This window comes from Erithacus rubecula (genome assembly GCF_903797595.1).
Source record: "Erithacus rubecula genome assembly, chromosome: 6".
NCBI lineage: Eukaryota > Metazoa > Chordata > Aves > Passeriformes > Muscicapidae > Erithacus > Erithacus rubecula.
The window spans coordinates 9047212-9069535 of record NC_136688.1 but is presented as its reverse complement, the minus strand read 5'-3'; the positions used below and the strand labels follow the sequence as shown (position 1 = coordinate 9069535).

At 55.8% G+C, this 22324-nt stretch overlaps 3 protein-coding genes across 3 annotated transcripts in view; all 3 read left to right on the top strand.

Moving 5' to 3' along the window:
- The window catches only part of LOC306803494 (scavenger receptor cysteine-rich type 1 protein M130-like), a 70384-nt gene that overhangs the window by 10781 nt on the left and 37279 nt on the right, over positions 1 to 22324 (top strand). Inside the window, 3 exon segments of the mRNA XM_079308984.1 lie at positions 5394 to 5617; positions 5696 to 5998; positions 6072 to 6386. Coding sequence (XP_079165110.1) covers positions 5394 to 5617; positions 5696 to 5998; positions 6072 to 6386 — 842 coding nt within the window.
- Positions 4448 to 5314, top strand: LOC306803940 (scavenger receptor cysteine-rich domain-containing protein DMBT1-like; the record flags this gene model as incomplete). Its single annotated transcript, XM_079309965.1, is given in 4 exon segments — positions 4448 to 4520; positions 4639 to 4946; positions 4948 to 5145; positions 5147 to 5314. Coding segments are annotated over 4 exon segments (705 nt in total). The 3' UTR covers positions 5273 to 5314.
- On the top strand, positions 6882 to 22224 carry LOC306803939 (uncharacterized protein; the record flags this gene model as incomplete). Its single annotated transcript, XM_079309964.1, is given in 12 exon segments — positions 6882 to 6901; positions 6944 to 7493; positions 7495 to 7747; positions 7829 to 7972; positions 8120 to 8215; positions 8431 to 8514; positions 8749 to 8889; positions 9074 to 9176; positions 20077 to 20231; positions 21031 to 21126; positions 21658 to 21777; positions 22193 to 22224. Coding segments are annotated over 12 exon segments (1794 nt in total).

Below are 22324 nucleotides of genomic sequence, written 5' to 3'. Positions count from 1 at the left end.
AGCCCTTGTGGCCCAGCTCTGTGTGCAGTGAAGGTTCTGCCTGACAGCCCCACGGCACCTTTGGGTCTGGTGTCCCTGCAGTGGCTCCTGGCCATGGCTGGGGTGTCCCCTGGTGCCAGACAGCACAATGTGTGTGTGAGGTTCTGTCACCTGCGGTGCCACTTGAGCCACCCCCATGACCATGTTTTTCCCTGCAGACCCTGTCAGAGGGATGGGTCAAGAAGCTGCCATATTCCAGCAGGACAGCATGGACAGAGTACACGAGGAAGCCTCAGGTAGGGCCCCAGGGCAGGAAGGCAGCGGGAGAGCAGGGGAGAGGGGACACAGCCGGCTGGGGACTGAGGGGACAGTGCTCCCCTTGTCAGTGTGCAGTGGAGCATCGCCTTTCCCTGCTGGACCCAGGGTCACCAGCACATCCCTGGTGGAAGGCCAGAGGATGGCACAGCCAGACCCTGCCAGGGCTGCTGCTCACTGCCATGACCCCTCTGCATTTCCCAACCCCCCTGCCTGGCCCCAGCAAGGAATCCCGGATGGCTACGACGATGTCCTGGATGTGCCACAGGATCCCCTGTTCCAGGCACTGGGGACTTGTCCAAGGGAAATGCACAGCAGAGCTGCATCTGTGACCGTCCCAGGTAAGAGGCCTCACAGCTGCCCTGTGTCCTCTGCAGAGCCACTCCCTGGCAGGGTTTGGCTGTGGGGGTGGGCAGGGAGCCAGCAGCATCCATGTGTGCTGTGCTCAGAGCCCAGGTTGGGTCTGTCAGGGGGACACGGATCTGCCTGCCCACTCAGGCCCTTTCTCTGCTGTCCCCAAGATGGAATCTCTTCCCTTCCAAGTGCCCCAGGATATGCAAGGAACCCCTTGGAGCAGGCCCCGGGGCACTCGAACTATTGTGATGTCAGCAGCACCTGGAGACGGCGCCATGAGGATTCCCTGGCCATGCCCCAGCCCTGGGGACATGTGTGTGTCAGTGTGGTGGGGCCCTGTCCCCGGGGGGTTGGCCCTGCCCACAGAGATCACCTCTCCCTGTTCATTGCTGCAGGAAAACAGCTCAACTCCAAGGATTAGCAGTGATTTCCGTGTGAATTTCCGTCTTTATGTATTAATATCCAAACTCTTCAGAGACTCACTGCCAAGGCTGGGATCTCACACGCATTGGCACCAGCATCCCAGATACATCAGACATTCCTAGGAGATGTGGAGCAGCAATGGCAGCACAGACACTTCCCTAGGGGTGGATGAGATTAACGGGATGAGCACAGGAATATTGCTGGAATTATCGGCAGTGTCTTTATTTGGTACTGCCAAATCCACACAATTTTCCCCAGCAATGACGAGGGGAAAAGGCAGAGGGCAGGACACACCAGGCACCCCTCTCCCTTATGCAGATGCAGCAGGATCTCCTCCCTGAGACCCATGGTTGGGCAGGCTCAGACTCTCAGGCAGCACTGAGAGCTGGGCTGGGAATGACTCTGGTTTTTGAAGGGCTGTTCCTAAAGGAGGAGAGGTGTTCTGAAGGAGGGCAGCACCTTCCTGTCCCCCCGCAGGAGCCCGCGGTGGCAGGGCAGCCGGGCCATGGCCCCTGCCTGCGGCACGTCATGCTCCAGGAGGTTGCCGATCTTCAGGGCGGGCTGCAGTGCCCGCAGGGCGTCCAGCTCCTGCAGCAGGGCCTGGCTGAAGGCGTCCGTGCTCAGCCTGGGCATGGAGGAGGCAGGAGAAGAGGAGAAGGTGTTCGATGTTGTGGGAGGGAGGTGCTGAAGCAGGCGCGATGGCGGTGCTGCCCTGCCTGTCCCGCAGCATCCTGTCCCCAGCTCGGGAATGGCGGGCGTGGCAGGGGCCGTGGCAGATCCCTCAGCCCAGGCTCCGCAGCGGGCAGGCGGGATGCCGGAGCTGCCGGCAGAGCTGCAGGACGCCGTGGGCTCCCAGCTCGGTGTCACTCAGGTGCGGGCAGCTGAGACGGGGCCCCTGCAGCAGCAGGCGCCCGACAGCCGGCAGCTGCCCAGCCTGTGGCAGCGAGGGCAACGGGCCAGGAGGGCTTTGGCCTGTGCTCGGGGAGCTGCTGCAGCTGGGAAGGGCGGAGCAGTGGCTGAGGCCGTGGCAGCAGCAGCGGCTGCTGAGGCGGCGATAGCGCAGCGCGATGAGAAGCGCCGGCAAAGAGGCTGCGAGGCGAGCGAGGGCCCCCGAGGGATCGGTGCCCTCGGAGAGCTCCTGTCCCCTGTGGCCGGGGCAGCAGCCAGCCAGGCACCAAGGCCGCTCCCGTTCGGGTGTCCCCAGCTGGGCCCCCGTGGGCTCAGGGCCGTGCGTCTGTGGCAGGGACAGCTCCGGGACACTGCCCGTGCCGCAGTGCCCGGCAGAGCGGGGATGGGGCAGGGCAGCTCCTCCCGCCCCGCCCAGCGAGGGAGCGGCACGTTCTGGCCGTGAGCAATTGCTGCGGTGCAGGTGGATGGGCAGCGGCTGCAGTTCCAGATGCTCCGTTTGCTCCAGATGGGATCCCGAGAGTAGAGGCCGAGTGTAGTAATTGTGTCCAGACGTGCACAACTGGCAAAAACTCCAGTCTTTTATTAATATTTCTGAATTCCTGCTCTGACAGGAGTAGTTTGTCCCCACCTCTCATTCCTTCCCCATAGGCAGCTTCAAACACAGCACTGTCTCCTTTTCTTTCAGACTGCTCCCCTCAGCCCTGACGCCTTCTTTCCTTTCTGCGAGTTTCCTTCTTCCTTCTACAAGACTGCCTAAACCGCAAGCTGTTCCTGTGCTGGCCGCACAACCCGGACTGTGCCTTACACAGGATGCTGTTTAACTTGTCTCTCCCTTACTCCCTCAAAGTACATCCAGTACAGACTCTTGGTCTCAAATTCCGACTCCATCTGCAGCTGTAACTAGTGGACAGGGAAATCACTCTTTTATAAAACACAGCCTCATCGGGCAATATTGTCTTCTGTACTAATTCTCTAACTATTCTTCCAGAGTTACAAACTCTTCTGTTACAGCCGGGAAGTGCCGATGTTTTGCATAAGAAAGGGCCGGGGAGCACAGTTGGTCTCGGTCAGGTGAGGGACACTGAGAGAGACAGCAGGAGACGGGCATGAGGAAGAAGGGAGACTTCAGAATGCACTCTTTTGTACCTGGAATGTGAGGGGTGGGGAAAGTCCTGTGAGCCTCCCCGAGAGGCATCTGCTGGGCTTGTTTGTATGTTCCTGTAGTAGTAAAAAGTGGATTTACCATAGGGGGACTCCTTCGACTTTCATGTGGAACTATGGGTTAACTGGGGAAGGAACGTGAGGTCTGGATGTGTGTGAGAGTGTTTGGCGAAGCTCCGGGATCGGCGCCGGTCAGTGGAGCCGCAGCTGTGAAGGTGCTGCCAGGGATAGTGTATTCCTGCGTTAGGGAATGTGCCGACCGAGAGTGTGGTGAGGGGTGAGCCGGGGAAGTTTCCTTTGGAGCGCGGCTGCCGAGCCGCAGGGGCACGGAGCGGCGGGGCAGGGGCGGCGCGGAGCCGCGGCGTTCTGGGTGTCCTGTGACACTCTGCCACCTACATGCAAGGGCCGCGGTGTGGCATGGAAAGTTGATAATGTCGCCGAAACAAACTGTGAGTGTCCCCGGCGCCGCGGAGAGAACGTAGCTGGGTTGTCTCCTCCAGCCAGCCTGGCCGGGTCTCCGTGCAAGATAGACAGCCACGGCAGGGCCGTGCGACACCTTTGAGGAGGACACCTCAGGGCTTAGCCGGGTTCAGCTCAGTCCACAAGCCATCCAGGGGTAGATGCCACTGGCAGGTGGCGAGTTCGCAATCCCACACAAAGCTTGGAAGCACAATGAAGGTGACTGCGCTGCTGCAGGAGGGACCTCGTCATGGAGAACTCTGTTCTGCCAGCACTGTGGCTGCTCAGCAGTGCTGCGGGGTGGCTCGGCCCCATCCTCAGCCTCACACACTCACACACAGGACAGACCACAAGGGAGTTCCTGCCCCCACCCCGGGGTACACGCGTTGGTTTTCTGGTAATGTTTACTCGCAGCTTACCCAGGTGCGTCCCCCAAAATTCAAGTGGGTTCAAGTGTGCCCCCCCCCTACTTGTGGCTTCACCGCGGGGCAGGGGCGGCGCGGAGCCGCGGCGTTATCGGCGGCAGCGCAGGGCTCGGGAGCTGCGTGCGGTCGGTGGCGAGGCCGGGAGGCGCCGGGGGGGTGAGCGCCTCCTTCCTGCCCTGGCGGCGAGGCGAGCGCGGGGCCAGAGCTGCGGCAGCAGCGCCATGTGCCAGCGCCGCCGCGAGGGACCGGGGAGCCGGCACCTGGCAGCGCCGAGCGGAGCCGGGGGCTGCTGCCACCCCCGCGGGGGCTGCGAGCACCCCGGCAGGGCAGCGCCCCACAGATTAGGGCTGGCAGCTCCGCAGCTGTGCACCTGCAGCTGCTTTATCGTGGTCTGTGGGTGAAGGCTGTCCCCATTCGTCAGGATGGCTCTTGGCAGGCTGCAGCAGCAGCAGAGCTGGAGGCTCGGGGGATGCAGGAAGGGCCCCCCCAGCGCAGGTGTGGTGGGTGGGGGGGCTGCCTCCCCCCGGGCACATCCGGCTGGCAGCCCACTGTGGCGAGGTGTGTGACGCCAGAAGCGGAGGCGAGGCTCATATTTGGGCACGGAGCAGGTGATTGGAGGCCGCGGCCCCAGAGGCGGCCGATGAGGCACCTGCTAAAGGCTGCCCGGCTGCTGCTGCCTGCATTGGCTCGGGCGCTGGCGAGACGTGGCCTGGCTGCGCTGGCTCGGGGCCGCTGCCATGGGGCCGCTGCTGGCGCTGGCGCTGCTCGTGTGCGTGCAGCTGTGTGCGGGTGAGTGGCGGGCGCTGGCAGCGGGGCCCGCGGCGGTGCCGGGCCCGGCTCAGCAGCCTCCGTGCCGCAGGCTCCGGGGAGCTGCGTCTGGTGGGCGGCGGCGGGCGCTGTGCCGGCCGCGTGGAGCTGAAGGCACGGCGGGGAGTGGGGCTCCGTCTGCGTCTTCGACTTCGACTGGGAAGCCCGATGGGCCAGCGTGGTGTGCCGGCAGCTGGGCTGTGGCCGGGTGGCCAGGGCTTCCCCGTACGCCCCGTTCGGGCAGGGCACCGGACGGATCTGGCTGCAGCCCGTCTTCTGCAACGGCACCGAGAATTCGCTGGAGGAGTGTCCGGCACTTCGGATGGGGACGGCACTTCTGCGGCCACGAGCGGGATGTGGGTGTGACCTGCACAGGTGAGGGGACACGCTGGCCGTGCTGGGACAGCCACCTTGTGCTGGAGCATCCCGGGCAGGGCTGAGCCGTGGCCCTGGCCTGGTGCAGATGCCGTGGAGCTGAGGCTGGCGGGCGGCGGCAAGTCCGTGTGCCGGGAGGGTGGAGGTGAAGCTGCAGGGACGCTGGGGCTCGGTGGGCGACGACAGGTGGGACATGGAGGACGCCGAGGTGGTTTGCCAGCAGCTGGGCTGTGGCTCGGCTGCCGGTGCCTACTTCTTCAGTGAGACCTTCGACGAAGGAGACGGACCCGTCAATCTGGTCCTGGTGGACTGCAAAGGATCTGAAGCCACTCTCTGGGAATGTGGGATCGGTGGCTGGGGACCTTATAACGGCAGCATGCATGACTGGGACACTGCCGTTGTGTGCCAAGGTAAGAGCTTTCCTTGTGTGCAGATGTGGTGCTTCATGCACATCATCCCTTTCCAGTGAGCCTGCGCTGCTCCTGCAGGATTTTCCCGGCTGGTCGGAGGTGCCGGAGCCTGTGCCGGGCAGCTGGAGGTGCGGCAAGGCCGGGCCTGGCTTGGTGTGTGTGCGGATCAGGTGGACATGAAGGCGGCCCAGGTGGTGTGCAGGGAGCTGGGCTGCGGCGAGGCGCTCGCCATGGGCGGCAGTGGCCGGGTTGGGGCGGCACCGGGATCGCTCTGGGACGGGGGCTTCCAGTGCAATGGCAGCGAGCCCCTCCTGAGCGCCTGTGCCCGGAGTGCGGCCCCCAGGCAGGGCTGCAGCGGCCGTGCCAGCATCATGTGCTCCCGTAAGTGCCGGGGACACCGGGGGCTCCTGGGCTCCGTGCGGCGTGGCCGCCCTCACCGCCCTTCCTGCCGCAGCCTACACGGGCTTCCGCCTGGGGAACAGCAGCTCGGGATGCTCCGGGCGAGTGGAGGTGGCCGTGAGGGGGACGTGGGGCTCCGTGTGCGCCAGCGAGTGGGAGCTGCCCGATGCGCACGTCCTGTGCCGCCACCTGGGCTGCGGCCGCGCCCTCGCCGTGCCCCCGGGAGGCTCCTTCGGCAGCGGGGAGGGGCCGCTGCGGCCGGACACCTTCGGCTGCAGCGGGAGCGAGCGGCACCCGGGCCAGTGCCCCGTGGCCGTGCTGGGGAAGCCGCCCTGTGCCCCCGGGAACGCCGCTGCTGTCAACTGCTCAGGTGTGTAGGGCACCTGCGGGAGGAGCCTTAAGGAGATTTTAGGGACTCCCCAGGAGTTGGGATTAGAAGATACGTTGTTTTTTGGAGACGAATTGCTGAGTGTTACATTTAACAGGCATTGTCGAAGTCCGTGCGGCTGGTGGAGGGTGAGACCTGGTGCGATGGTTGGGTGGAGTTGGCCGTAGGCAACGGGACGTGGCGCCGTGTGCCAGGAGAGCTTTTGCTCATTCGGAATTTGAGCAATGTGTGCCTGAATCTGGGCTGTGGAGGATTGGAAAAGAGTGATGGCGTCCCTGGTGCGGTGTTCATAGATAACCTCGAACAAGCGCGGAGAAGGAGGTCATGTATCGTGTACTCACAGTCATCGGGACATGACCACAGCACTGAACAAGGGGGCCTCACAGCTGCACGAGGACTATTTTGCTGAGGACTGTTGACGTTCAGCGATTTAGCTGTTGCTTACGACCACTGCACCAGCCTGACATCCCTCACGGGATGAACCTCGTCCTGCTCAGGTGAGTGTCCCGGGAAGGGCCGGAAGGTGCCGGTTGCCCCAGGCACCCAGCCCAGCCCGGCCCTTCCGTGCCCGCAGGCAGCCGGCAGGTGAGGCTGGTGGGGAGCTCAGGGCGCTGTGCCGGGCGCGTGGAGGTCTATTCCGGTGGCAGCTGGAGCAGCGTGTGCCAGGAAGGCTGGGAGCTGCAGGACGCTGCCGTTGTGTGCCGTGAGCTGGGCTGTGGCACGGCCCTGGAGGCGCCGAGCTGGGCGCGCTTCGGCGCCGGCACGGGGCCGCTGTGGCCGTACATGGCCGAGTGCTCCGGGAGCGAGGAGTCTCTCTGGGAATGCGGGCGCTCGGAACAGCGCGAGTGCGGGCGCGGCCTTGGGGCAGGGGCCGTGTGCTCAGGTCAGTGGCGGGCACGGCCAGGTCGGGGTGCGGCAGAGGCCCCGGGGGGTTGGTGGCCGAGCCGTGACCCCCGTGTCCCCCTTGCAGAGCAGATCTCGGTGCGGCTGGCAGGCGGCCGTGGGCGCTGCCGTGGCTACCTGGAGGTGTCCTATAACGGCACCTGGGGCCGCGTGTGCTCCAACGGCACCAGCAGCGGCACCGCCGCCCGCCGTGTGCCGCCAGCTGGGCTGTGGGCACCGGGGCGGGCTGTCGGCCGACCCCGCCCAGCAGGAGTCCCGTGCCTGGCTGGCCTGGGTGGGCTGCGAGGACGGGGCCCGCTGGCTCTGGGGGTGCCCCTCGGCTCCCTGGCAGCTGCAGAGCTGCGGCGCTGGCGGGCACGCCCACGTGGAATGTGAGGAGGACAGCGATGGCAGCACCGAGACAGACGCTACCCCATATCCGGAGGGTGCCAGCAGCACAGGTAGCTCTGGCCGTGCCTGCATCCCCCAGCCCGGGCTGGCTGGGATCCCCCTGCCGTCACTGCCTGGCTGTGTCCCCACAGGTGTCCCCATCAGCAGCACCGTGGCAGTGGGCGTGGGGACGGTGCCTGTGGCAACTGTGCTGTGCGTGGTGCTGGGGACGCTGCTGTGCCTGTGCCTGGGTGCCCTGGCCGTGCTGCTGTGCCGTGCCCGTGCCTGGCGCCGAGGTGGGTCCTGCTGGGTGGGGCTGGGACTGACCCGGTTTGGGGGTGCAGGTGCTCCTGCCCTGTGGAACAGCTCAGGAGATGGCAGGGGTGATCTTGGTTATACCAACATTGCCCAGGGCCCCAGGTAAATGCTGCCTGTGTTTCCAGGCCGTGGCAGAGCTGCAGATGCCATCTCCAATGCTGTCTACGAGGAGCTGGACTACACGGCCATGCCCGAGTACCAGGAGGTGCCCAGTGGCCCAGGTGGGTGCAGCCCTTGTGGCCCAGCTCTGTGTGCAGTGAAGGCTTCTGCCTGACAGCCCCAGGGCACCTTTGGGTCCTGGTGTCCCTGCAGTGGCTCCTGGCCATGTGCTGGTGTGTCCCCTGTGTGCCAGAGCAGCCACACTGTGTGGTGTGAGGTTCTGTCACCTGAGGTGCCGACTTGAGGCCACCCCCATGTCCCTGTTCATTCCCGGCAGGTTCCTGGTTAGAGGGATGGGTCAAGAAGCTGCCATATTCCAGCAGGGACAGCATGGACAGGAGTGACACTGAGGCAGCCCCAGGTAGGGCCCCAGGGCAGGAAGGCAGCGGGGAGAGCAGGGGAGAGGGGGACACAGCCGGGCTGGGGGGCTGAGGGGACAAGTGCTCCCCTTGTCAGTGTGCAGTGGAGCATTGCCTTTCCCTGCTGGACCCGAGGGTCACCAGCACATCCCTGGTGGGAAGGCCAGAGGGGATGGCACAGCCAGACCCGTGCCAGGGCTGCTGCTCACTGCCATGGACCCCTCTGCATTTCCCAGACCCCCCTGCCTGGCCCCAGCAAGGAATCCCGGATGGCTACGACGATGTCCTGGATGTGCCACAGGATCCCCCTGCTCCAGACACTGGGGACATGTCCAAGGGAGTGGCACAGCAGAGCTGGATCAGTGTCCTCCCCACAGGTAAGAGGCTCACAAGCTGCCCTGTGGCCTCTGCAGAGCCACTCCCTGGCAGGGTTTGGCTGTGGGGGTGGGCAGGGAGCCAGCAGCAGATCCATGTGTGCTGTGCTCAGAGCCCAGGTTGGGTCTGTCAGGGGGGACACGGAGCTGCCTGCCCCCTCAAGCACCTTTCTGTGCTGTCCCCAAGGTGGAATCTCCTCCCCTCCAAGTCTCCCAGGATATACAAGGGACCGTTTGGAAGAGCCCCCGGGGCACTCGGACTATGATGATGCAGCAGCGCCCTGGAGATGGTGCCATGAGGATTCTCTGGCCATGCCCCAGCCCTGGGGACATGTGTGTGGCAGTGTGGTGGGACCCTGTCTCCAGCTAAGGGTGGCCCTGCTCACAGAGGTCACCCTTCCCTGTTCATCGCTGCAGGAAAACACCTTATGTGGATGGATTTTCTTCAATTTCAGTGTAAATTATTCTTTTTGCCTATTAAAACCCAAAAGAGAAACTCACTCCATGGTTGGGGTCTCACTCAGTCCCAGGCACTTCCCTTCCTGGTACATCAGCCATTCCCTGGGGATGCGGGGCTGAGAGTGGAATCACAAACATATCCCTGGGATTGATGGGATTGTTGGGAAGAGCACTGGGAGATTGGTGGCATTGTCTGCAGGGCTTTATTTGTCACTGCCAAATGCACACAACTGTTCCCAGCAACACGGAGGGGAAAGGGAGAGACCAGGACCTGCACCCATCCCGCTGATGCAGCAGGATCTCCTCGCTGTGTGCCACGATCTGCTCAAGCCGAGCGGGAGTCGTGATGCTTCGTTCCACCCCAGAGTGCAAAATACAAATAGCAAGAGACTCAGGTTTTATTGAGGAAAGCAGCAACGCCGTTTATTGCGTGTCAACATTCAGTTTTGCGATAGAAGAGAGACAGGGAGAGAAACGGTAAAGGAAACAAAGTAAAAGGGGGAGAGAGAGAGAAAGGATGGGGATATAGTTACCAGCAGAAGGGACGCATCCTTGGGGTCGTGCGACAATAGACGCGTCTTCAATCCGTTGGGTAGAAAGAGGTCGCAGAGTCTATTTAAGAAATCACTTTTTATGCTCCTTTTCCAAAGCGAGGAGCCTGTGGCCACAGAGTGGGGAGATGTATGGACTGTTGTGTGTGGAGATCATTGCTCCAAGGCCCAGGTGCTGGAACAGGGCGCTGTAACCAGTACCCTGCTCGAGAGCAGCGTACCATGGCAAGCACCAGGCACAGCTACAAACAGTCCCTTGGGCGAAGCATCCACCTGGCCAGGCCAGAACTCAGGTCCAGAGCGAGGGGTGGGGGTCCTGGCTCTCAGTCTCTGATGGTGTCATGAGGCAGATCAGAGAAACTTGGGACCAGGACTCTTGCAGCAGCCCGTGACTCCACGACCATCGTCAAGAGCTCCTTCGTGGGGGCTGTGAAGTCTTCAGGACTCGTGCGAGTTGACAGAGACAGAAGCTGGATAGAACAGAAAAGCAGGGAAAAGATAAGGGAAAGGAAAAGGGAGAAACAAAACAAACAAATAATCAATTTTCAATTTCAATTTCTGATTACAAAAATAATAATAATTTTTTTAGTTGAAATAAATCACAATGAAAAATAGGCAAAATTTAATCAGTAATCAAACTGGAACACAACTTAAAACAAGCAATTTTCAAATTACAATAAAATAATTATTTTCAATTTAAAATACACACAACTAAATAGGGGAAATTATTTTTAAAAACCCAAAGTATTCACTACCAAATCTTCTACAAAAAACCTATCACATGCAGTTCTTAAGCATGAACACCCATTGCCCATATCCACCAGTATTGTTTCAGAATAACTTTTTTTTTTTTTTTTCAGGGTTACAGACATTCTGTTTGTGTCTAAGCACCTATCCTGAGTTCTGATTGCATTATTTCACAGATAAACCCTTGTTGTTCTCAGACAGTACAAGTTTCCAAATTATATAATTGCCCCTTCTCACCAATTTGACGGGTCCATTCCCTGTGCTGGAGAAGGATAGAGAATAGCTCTGACATGATTCAGCCCTAATGCAGTGATAGGGAATATTGAATGTACTGGAAGCAGTACAAATCATCAGTGCCAAAGGCTGTGGCTGGGTTTGTGCTGGGGTCATAGGTAAAATTCACCTAGTTCTACCAGGATTGGAATTCTTTTTACAAGTCAGTGGCATTATCCCAAATTATTCTTGGAATTTCAGTAGGAAAAGTGCCTTCCTCACCTTCTCTTATAATTGAGGCACAAACTGACTGCATCCACAAGAGAGCCTGAATACAGCTGAAAGGAACAGCCAATTTCTTCATTAATACTTCTAAATCATCCTATTCAAAATTTCCAGTCTTGTTCCCACACACCGGTTAGTCCTCTTGTTTGTTTCTTGAAAGGATCCTGCTTTTGCAACCAGGTTGTCCCCCCATCAAAAGAGATTTGCAGAAAAGTTGAACAAGCTGGCTGAATTGCTGAGACATTGTTTTGCATTGGCCATTTGACTTGTTAAAACACCATGCAGGATTAAACTATATTTGCTTTTTGCCAGTTTTCTTATTTACCTATGGTCCAATTTCAAACATTTTCAGGTCATCATAACCTATGGTTGGGGTAGGAGGTGTTACAACACTACATCAAGTTCCCCTCAATATTTGTTTTGTTTTTACCACACATGATCTAATCAATTTTGATTTGGAATGTCAGAAAAATAAACACGACTGTAAGGTCCTGTGCCATAACTGTATAGAGAGTTCCATGAGGGATTCAGCAGTTAATCTTCACATCCCACGCGTTCTTCTGTGAAAAAGTAAACACTACAGAATCTGCCACAAAGAGGCAGGAGGTTAAAATGATGGAACCATCCAGCGTGGACTGGAATTCTGTTTCTTCCCAATCATTTTGGTGCCAAACAGGAAGCCACTCTGTACCTCCTTTAAACACAGCACAAGAGTCAGTGTAGATGCAAACAAAAGAGGCACTCCACACCTCAAGCTGGAAAACACTCCAAACAAGCATCAGCTCCCCAGCTGAGAGCCCCCCCTCCCCCAGCAATACTTTGTTGGCAGAAGCATCAGTGAATGAAGAATTTGCTGTTTGTTTGGGGGAGAAAGCAGAGGTTACTTTAATTACCCAGGCAGGTTTGTTGTAGCTGCTACCCAAGCTCTCAGTTTCTGTTACTGTCAGTTTTTTTACAGTTTATTCTGTTACAGAGGAGATGTTAAGTACTGGCTTGATCGGGGCATACCACTTCCTGAGTGAGGATTGCTGGGCCATCCTGTCAGAGGGGGAGGTCTCAGTAGTGGCTGTTTTCAAAACCTTCACTTTATCAGAAGGTTTTTGAATTTTCTCTGCTGTAATTTGCAAGTTGAAGATTTCCAAATGGGAGATGATTTTCAGTTGGGTATTCCCCACTACATCTATTTCTTTTCTTCCCACAAGGATATCATCAACATTTTGAAACACAGCCTCATTTATCAGGTTTGGGTTTCTGGACTGGCCATACAAAAAAGATGAAAGGAGAATAAGTGTCTTGGTTTAGCAAGTCCTGCATAAACTCTTTGAACCCTTCTTTGACACCAGAGGGGAGAGGGTATTGTCTTACATTTACAGGTAATTGCATAGGTCATTAACGGATTGCAGTCAATTTTATGTCATCTGTAATTTGCAAGCAGGCAACTTTGTGAATGTTTTCTAGGAGTTGGTCAGGTGTACCAACTAAAGCTACAGGGTCCCCCCTTCCCAAGGGGTTAAGCCTCCCTGCCCAATAAGCTGCTGTGTTGGGTTGATGTGGCCACAAAAGTGTATTCTGACACCATCTGTTGAAGCTGGGTGGGGCAGTGATTTCTTTATCTCCATGGCACATACTATCTGTTCATGGGCCATCTTTAAGACAAGATGGAGCAATCATTATCTTTTCCACAGCCCATCCTCCCTCCAGGAAGATATCACCTGCTGCTGGCACATTAACTCCCACTGTATGACTGATCCAATTACATCATCCCACTGGGAGATGCTGCAGCCAGGGGGAGGAGCCAAGCCTTTCTTACCTAGATAAAAACTGAGATTTTGATCAGCAAGTTATCCATCTTTCCACTGGATTCCAGAGGAGAAGCCAGTGCCTTCTACATCATCCCTGGACTTCTGGAGGAAAGCTGCAGCTCTCTGCAGGAGCACTGCTTCAACTGAACCACATCTGCCACTGCAGGGGGACTGTAGCCACCATTTAATGGGACTGCTACCAAAACCCTGACTGACTGACAGGGTGTCAGGTTGTATTCTGGCTCTGTCAGTGTTGGGATTGTTCTTTGTACTACTGTATTTCTATTTTAATATTCTTAGTAAAGGACTGTTATTCCTATTTCCCATATCTTTGCCTGAGAGCTCCTTAATATAATAATTTGGATGGAGGGGGATTACATTCTCCATTTCAAAGAGAAGCTTCTGCCTCTATGGGCAGACACCTGTCCTTCAAACCAGGACAGATTTTGGTGCCCCACGTGAGGCTCGAGGGCATCGAGAGATAAAAGGAATAACAATTCTTGAATGACCTAATTTTTGTGTGCTGGACATAGAAACCCCATTAGGTGCCTTCATGTGGTCTCACCCTGGTTTGGGTGGCACATGGTCGTGGCTATATTTCTCCCATTTGCAGGCCCTTAGCTAAACATGGGCCCTATAACCAAGGCTACTGTGTCTGTTATCCAGTTTGCTTTATGGGCTAATAAGATGAAGAATTTGTGGATTTGTAACTTCCTTTGGAAGGCGAGTAGATTAATTCAGGGCTTTCACACACTAGCTGTATGTTTTTGGGGTTACTTTATTAATGTCACCTACTGTGAGGAAATGACACCAGGGCAATTTTTTTCCCAAGCCTTCACCCAGATTTTTAGGTCTACCCCAGCAGTTTTTGAAGGGTTCAGATCTCCTCTGAATGTTAATGATAGCATAGAGTGGGTGGTGTTGCTAATATGCCTGTTCTGTTTAGCATTCAGAGACAAGGGAATATTGTTTTGGATAAAAACCCTGGTACCTACCCCAGGAAATACTGGTGTTGCCCCAGAGCTTGACCCTACACCAGAGATGAGAGATGCTGCCCCAGAGCCTGATCCTGCCCCACAGCCCACTGCAGAAAGGAACCACCCAGTGTGGGTGGCTTGGGACATGGGCCAGATGTTGAAGGAACACTCTTCCCCAGCTGGTGAGGAACCCTCCCCCTGCCCTAAAGAGGGAGAGTCGGATGGTGCTGCAGTGGAACCCGTAGATGTTGTATCTGTCCAGGCTCCAGCTGGATCACAGGGGCAGCCACAGCCAGCAGCAGTCGCCCCTGTGGAAACTATAAAGTCTATAAAGAAAACAAAGCACCTGGATAATAAGGATCAGCAAGGAGGGCCCTCAACACCAGCAAGGAGCCAGAGGTTGATAATCACCGAGTCCCTCTCATAGGATAATCTCTGTAACCTGTGTAAAGACATTGCTCAGCGGGGCCGTGAGACTTTTACAACTTGGTTATCCGGGTCTGAGACTTTAAGGGAACAGGTGTACAACTGGATGGAACTGAGGCCAGGAATTTGGGACCCTTGACCCAGGATTCAGGTGTGGATCGGATATTTGTAAGGGAGCAAGGCCCCCTTTCCCTCTGGGAAGGGCTTTTAAGGATTGTGTGAGAGAGCTTTGTCCACAGAGAGAGAATGCAGGAGCACCACCATGGAATGCGCTGGAAGAGCCTTGAGGAAGGGAACCAGCAGCTGAGAGAAGTGGCAGGATTGGAGGTTCTCTTTAGGAGGGTCCCACAGCATGACAATGACCCTGACAATGTCAGGTGCACAGGGCAGGTGTTGTGGAATCTGGCAAACCTGGGCCCATCTCAATATACCACCTTCATTGCAATGATTAATGCTAATAACAACCAAGAGACAGTGTGTTCTGTCACAAACAAACTCAGAAATTTTGAGAGTATGATGAATGGCCCAATGCAGGCCAATGTCTCTGCCGTGATTAAAGAACTCATAGAGGAGTTTAAAGAGGAGATGAGGGACGAGGGAGGAGATGAGGAAGATCAATGTAGCACCAGCCCCCAAGTTAGAGCCCAACGCTCTCCAGCCAGGGAGAGAAGGTACACCCCACGAGCTGCTCTCTGGTTCTTTCTGCATGACCATGGGGAAGACATGAGAAAATGGGATGGGAAACCCTCTTCTGTCCTGGCAGCACAGGTGCATCAACTGAGGGAGGGAAGCACTAACCAAGGGAGTTCTATGAAAGTGAAGGTAACCTCGACCTCCCATAACCAAGGTGCAGGATATTAAAGAAGGGAAGATAATCTGTCAGACCCACTTGAAGAAACTTCTATTATGTATGCCAAGCAAAGAAATAATAACCAGGGCTAGAGGGGCCCTACCTCTAGCCAGGGAGAGGCATGGGATGATGACAGACTCTATTGGACCGTGGGGGTGCAATGGCCTGGCATATCAAAGCCACAGAAACATAAAGTGTTTGTTGATACTGGTTCACAATGCACCCTGATACCATCAGAACATGTGGGGAAGGTACCTGTTTCCATTGTTGGGCTGATGGGGGGATTACAGGAATTCACTTTGCTGGAAGCTGAGATTATCCTGGCAGGGAAGGGGTGGCAGAAACATCCAATTATAACTGGCCCAGGGGCACCGTGCATTCCAGGCATAGACTTCCTCAGGAATGGCTACTACAAAGACCCAAAGGGGTTCAGGTGGGCTTTTGGAATAGCTGCTGTAGTGGCAGAGAGCATTAAGCAGTTGAACACCTTGCCTGGACTATCAGAATATCCATCTGCAGTAGGACTCCTGAAAGTGACAGAGCAACAGGTGCCAATTGCCACCATGACAGTGCAGCACCGGCAGTACTGGACAAATCGAGATGCTGTGATCCCCATCCACAAGATGATCCGTGAGCTGGAGAGCCAAGGGGTTGTCAGCAAGAGCCACTCACCCTTCAACAGTCCCATGTGGCCTGTGTGCAAATCTGATGGAGAATGGAGACTGACTGTGGATTATCGTGCATAGAATGGACTCCACCACTGAGCGCTGCTGTGCCAGACATGCTGGAACTCCAGTAGGAGCTGGAGTCCAAGGCAGCAAGGTGGTGTGCCACCATGGACATTGCCAATGCATTCTTCCCCATCCCTCTGGAAGCAGAATGCAGACCTCAGTTTGCTTTCACCTGGAGGGGCGTGCAGTACACCTGGAACCGACTGCCCCAGGGGTGGAAACACAGCCCCACCATCTGCCACAGACTGATCCAGGATGCACTGGAGAAGGGTGAGGCTCCAGAACATTTGCAGTACATTGATGACATCATTGTGTGGGGGAACACGGCAATGGAGGTGTTTGAGAAAGGAAAGAAGGGCAGTATTTCTCAGGTTACCCAAGACTGTGAGACATGTGCTGCCATCGAGCAAGGCAAGCAGGATGGGGGGCGATGGTCCAAATATAAGTATGGGGAGGCCTGACAGATTGACCACATCACACTGCCTCAGACCTGTTCAGTTATTTCTGCATATTTTGCTGTCCGTTCACACGCTCCTTTCACACGCCAGCTGTTTTTGTGAATTTCTTAGTTACACCAGTTTTTATATCAGGTGCACAGTATGAGAAAATTCTGGGAGTCTTTCAATAACTTGTTGAAATCCCCCAAGGCTGCTGGAACATAAACTCTGCTAAATCGGGAGACAGGAATTTGAAAGCACAGATTACCAAGATGAGAAGATTCAAGGTAACGGGAGGCGGTGAAGATCCTGAATCCCACCAATTATGGACTTTCAGGAGGTTGAATGGGAGGATCAATATCCCAAAATTACCAATTGCAAAGTGTGTCCCTACGTGGGTGATGGTTCTAGAAATGTATAATTAGGGTTAATTATAAACAATAAAGCAGCTTCTGCAAAATCATATTGATTTGCTGACAAGAAGTCAAGGTTTTTCCCGAGTTTAGTGACCCGACAACGTGATATATCGTGCAGATCGTGCGCATGAATGGAACTGTATCTCTTTAGACTCAGGCTCTGAAAGGGGTCCGCGGATCGGAAGACACGGGAAGCCCAGTCGCGGCTGCTGCGGCGGGACCGCAGCGGCGGGAGTCGGTGTGCGGCTGCGAAGCGAATCGCAAGAATACGGGAGAGAGCGAGAGAACTCCGGCGAGCGGCTCGGAAGGAAGGCGGCAGGAGCACGGGGCGCAGAGACGTTCCTGAGAAAAGCTCCGAGCGAAAAGGGTGCGCAGCACAGCGAAGAGCTACGGTAAAGGTGAGCGGCTGGGGCTGGAGGGATGTGGAAATTATTATCGAAAGAAAAGCAAGAAACGCAGACCAAGTTAAATATCCTCCAGCATATCCTCTCTGTGAGAGCAGTCAAGTACGCCTTGGAGCGTTTGAAAAGACTATTTAGATGGGGTGAGGAAAAAGGATTTATTTCGGGCGACCCTGCGGCTGTCTTTCCGGCATTTGTACGAGAGTGCTTTGGGGGGAAGAGACACTTGTTTTGTCCTTGCCATCAGCAATCCCCGAAGCAGTGTTGCAGGCTCCGCGGGAGGTCTCGGGCAGTGACAGCGCGGACTCGCAGTCCGCATTGGAAACAGCAAAAATAGAAATAGAAGCTTCCTTGCCACCATCGCAAGCAGAAGAACCTGCGGGCTGTCCCGTGCTGTCCCCTGAAGAGTCACCAGCAGCCCCGGGAGGACGTGACTGGAGCTCAGTCAGAGCAGGCTTTCAAATGTAGATCAGGAATATTCGCATGCAGAGCGATTGCGGCGGCAGCGAGAGACAAAATCAGCACAACTAAGAACTTCAGTGGGTCAACAGATCAGAGAGAGAGGAAAAGCCCGAGGGCTTCTGGCGGCGGGGGCGAAGAGAAGGGACAGCTGCTGCACCGGCAAAGCCGCGAGCTGCGTGTCCGCAGTGCCGCTCTCCCGGAGGAGAGAGGGAGGCGGAGCGCAGCGGATTCGCTTCTCGGGAGGGAGAGGTCCCGACAGAAAGTTTGTTGCTTTCGGCCCGTGCCGAGGACCGCGAAGAATGTCGGACCCTCCGTTTGGGTCTCTTCGTTTGGAGCGTGTGCAGCAGCAGAAAGGGGAGGGGGCCGGGGCCGGGTGGAGAGAGCTCTGGACATGGGGGTCGCTGCCCCGGACATGATGCTGGGGATGGGATCTTTTTCCAGCCCCGTGCTCGGCGGCGCCGGCGCGGGCTCCAGTGACTCCCCGCAGTGTCGCGGTTCCTGCCCCCGATTAAATTTAAAAAAAAAAAGAGAGAGGGAGGAGGTGGCAGTTAAACGTGGTTAGTGGTTAAAGTGGGAGACAAGAAGCTGAAAGCACAGAATACCAAGATGAGAAGATTCAAGGTAACAGGAGGCGGTGAAGATCCTGAAGCCCACCAATTATGGACTTTCAGGAGTTTGAATGGATGGATCAATATGCTAAAATTACCAATTGCAAAGTGTGTTCCCAAGTGGGTGATGGTTCTAGAAATGTATAATTAGGGTGAATTATAAACAATAAATCGGCTTCTGAAAAATCATATTGATTTGCTGACTAAAAGTCCATTTTTTCCCGCACCACAGGATGCTTGGAGACCTACCCTGTGCCTCACACCACTCATTGCAACACCATCCTGGGCCTGGAGAAACAAGTCCTTTGGAGACATGGGACCTCTGAGAGAACTGAGTCCGACCATGAGACTCATTTCACAAACAGCCTCATAAGCACCTGGGCTAGAGAACATGGCACTGAGTGGGTGTACCATATCCCCTGCCATGCACCAGCTGCAGGCAAAGTGGAGAGGTACAATGCACTGCTAAAAATGACCTTGAAAGCATTGGGTGGGGAATCTTTCAAGAATTGGGAGCAGCATCTTGCAAAGGCCACCTGGTTAGTTAACAGCCGAGGTTCCACCAACCAAGAAGGCCCTGCCCAGGCTGAGTCCTTGCATACAGTAGATGGAGATAAAGTCCCAGTAGAGCATGTCAGAGGTTTGTTTGGAAACAGTTTGGGTCAGTTCTGCCTTGAATACAGCCAAATCCGTTCCTGGGATTGTGTTTGCTCAGGGACCAGGTGGCACATGGAGGATAATGCAGAAAGATGGGACAAGAGGATGTGTACCTCAGGGAGATCTGATTGGTGGGTGAAAAGCATATGTAAATATTACCATTGATGTCAATATCTGTATATAGCTGCATCCTGTTTGTATATATAAATCTTTATATACATACATATGTACGATGTATGTGTTTGTAGAATTGGAATATATATTAGATATAGCAGTAAGCTGACAATATGGGGATGAAGAGCGGAATGTCTTGGGGTAACTTTATGATGCTTGTACCCCAAATCATCTGTTGGTGTTGAATATTGAATTGTGCAGCTTTAAGACTGGTTCCAGGAGTGAAGGGGGAGAGAAGGAGGTGCAGAGTTGTTATCAGAGACTGCACTTGCTCCCCTGCCTCCTTCACACAGAGCAGGTTGTCTGCAGTGGACGATGGGAAAAAGCTTCTTTTTGCTTTTAGTTAGTTTTTCTGGATAGCTGAGGCAAAGGAGTTCCCCTGGACTGTGCTTTTACTCTGTTCTTGGAATTGCTCAAACCTGCTCTGGACTGAAAACCCAGAAGAGCAGCAGGGGCTCACACCTGTGGCACACCAGGCCTGGCCTGGGCCACAGCATTTCCCAGCACTGGAGGGACTGAGAACAGCCTGAGCGAGCAGGGCTGCAACTCATGAGAGGGACTCCTCTGAATCTGTCAGCTCTTTGGAGTGGTGAGAGGTTTTCCTGTGTGGAATTGTTCACTTTTGTGCTGGGAAGTGCTTTGTCAGTTAAATAAACAGGTTTTCTCCCATTCCTCTCTCAGGGAACATTTTTTCCACGAGCCAGTTGAGGGCACTCATTCGGAGGTTTCCTCCCAAATTTCCCCTAAACCAGGGCAGAGGGGTAGGCCATGTTTGACCAACCTGATCTTTTGTGACCAGGTGACCCACCTGGTGGATGCAGGAAAGGCTGTGGATGTTGTGTAGCTGGACTTCAGCAAGGCCTTGGACACTCTCCCACAGCACAGCCCTGGAAAAGCTGGCAGCCCCTGCCTTGGACAGGAGCACTCTTGGCTGGCTTAAGAACTGGCTGCATGGCTGGGCCCAGAGAGTGGTGGTGAACGGTGCTGCATCCAGCTGGGAGCCTGTCACCAGTGGAGTCCCTCAGGGCTCTGTGCTGGGGCCTGTTCTGTTCAAGATTTGCATTGATGACATGGAGGAGGATATTGAGTCTTTCATCAGTACATTTGCAGAGGACACTAAGCTGGGAGCATGTGTCGAGCTATTGCAAGGTTGGAGAGCTCTGCAGAGAGACCTGGAAGGGTTGGAGGGATGGGCAGAGTCCAGTGGGATGGAGTTCAATCAGTCCAAGTGGCGAGTCCTGCATTTTGGCCACAATAACCCCCTGCAGTGTTACAGGCTGGGCATGGTGTGGCTGGACAGTGTCCAGGCAGAAGGGGGCCTGGGGGTGATGGTTAACAACTGACTGAACATGAGCCAGCAGTGTACCCTGGTGGCCAAGAAGGCCAATGGCACCCTGGCCTGGATCAGGAATAGTGTGGCCAGCAGGAGCAGGGAACTCATTCTTCCCTGTACTCAGCACTGGTGAGGCCACACCTTGAGTGCTGCGTCCAGTTCTGGGCCCCTCAGTTTAGGAAGGACTTTGACAGTTGTTTACCCTGGAGAAAAGGAGACTCAGGTGTGACCTTATCACTCTGAACAACTCCCTGAAGAGTGGTGGTAGTCAGGTGGGGCTTGGTCTCTTTGAATAGGCAGTGACAAAGAGAATCCAGAGGACACAGTCTCAAGCTGTGCCAGGGGAAACGCAGGTTGGATATTTGGAAAAAATTATTAACAGAAAGAGTGATAAAGAAGTGGAATGGTCTGGCCTGGGGAGTTAGCGGAGTCACCATCTCTGGATGTGTTTTAAAAAAGCCAGGATAAGCCAATTGGTGCCATGGTCTAGTTGAGATGTTAGGGCATGGGTTTAACTCAATGATCTTGAAGGCCTCTTGCAGCCCAGTAATGTGTGAATTCTGGAGTGCACTCTGTGTTCCCAGGTCCCTAAATAAATGCTGCCTGTGTTTCCAGGCCGTGGCAGAGCTGCAGATGCCATCTCCAATGCTGTCTACGAGGAGCTGGACTACATGGCCATGCCCGAGTACCAGGAGGTGCCCAGTGGCCCAGGTGGGTGCAGCCCTTGTGGCCCAGTTCTGTGTGCAGTGAAGGTTCTGCCTGACAGCCCCAGGGTACATTCCGGTCTTGGTGTCCCTGCAGTTGCTCCTGGCCATGGGCTGGGGTGTCCCCTGTGTGCCAGAGCAGCCACGCTGTGTGGTGTGAGGTTCTGTCACCTGCGGTGCCACTTGAGGCCACCCCCATGACCATGTTTATTCCCTGCATGTTCCCTGTCAGAGGGATGGGTCAAGAAGCTTCCATATTCCAGCAGGGACATCATGGAGGGGAGTGACACTGAGGCAGCCTCAGGTAGGGCCCCAGGGCAGGAAGGCAGCGGGGAGAGCAGGGGAGAGGGGACACAGCCGGGCTGGGGAGCTGAGGGGACAAGTGCTCCCCTTTGTCAGTGTGCAGTGGAGCATTGCCTTTCCCTGCTGGACCTGAGGGTCACCAGCGCATCCCTGGTGGGAATGCCAGAGGGGATGGCACAGGCAGACCCGTGCCAGGGCTGCTGCTCACTGCCATGGACCCCTCTGCATTTCCCAGACCCCCCTGCCTGGCCCCAGCAAGGAATCCCGGATGGCTACGACGATGTCCTGGATATGCCACAGGCGCCCCCTGTTCCTGGGGACATGTCCAAGGGAGTGGCACAGCAGAGCCCCACAGGTGAGAGGCCTCACAGCTTCCCTGTGCCCTTTGCAGAGCCACTCCCTGGCAGGGTTTGGCTGTGGGGGTGGGCAGGGAGCCAGCAGCAGATCCATGTGTGCTGTGCTCAGAGCCCAGGTTGGGTCTGTCAGGGGGGACACGGAGCTGCCTGCCCACTCAGGCATCTTTCTCTGCTGTTCCCAAGGTGGAATCTCTTCCCTTCCTAGTTACCCAGGATATACAAGGAACCCCTTGGAGCAGCCCCCGGGGCACTCGGTCTATTATCATGTCAGCAGCAGCCTGGAGAAGCTGCCATGTGGATTCCCTGGCCATGCCCCAGCCCTGGGGACATGTGTGTGGCAGTGTGGTGGGGCCCTGTCCCCAGGGAGGGTTGGCCCTGCCCACAGAGATCACATCTCCCTGTTCATCGCTGCAGGAAAACAGCTCAACTCCAAGGATTCCCAGTGATTTCCGTGTGAATTTCCGTCTTTATGTATTAATATCCAAACTCTTCAGAGACTCACTGCCAAGGCTGGGATCTCACCCTTGCATTGGCACCAGCATCCCA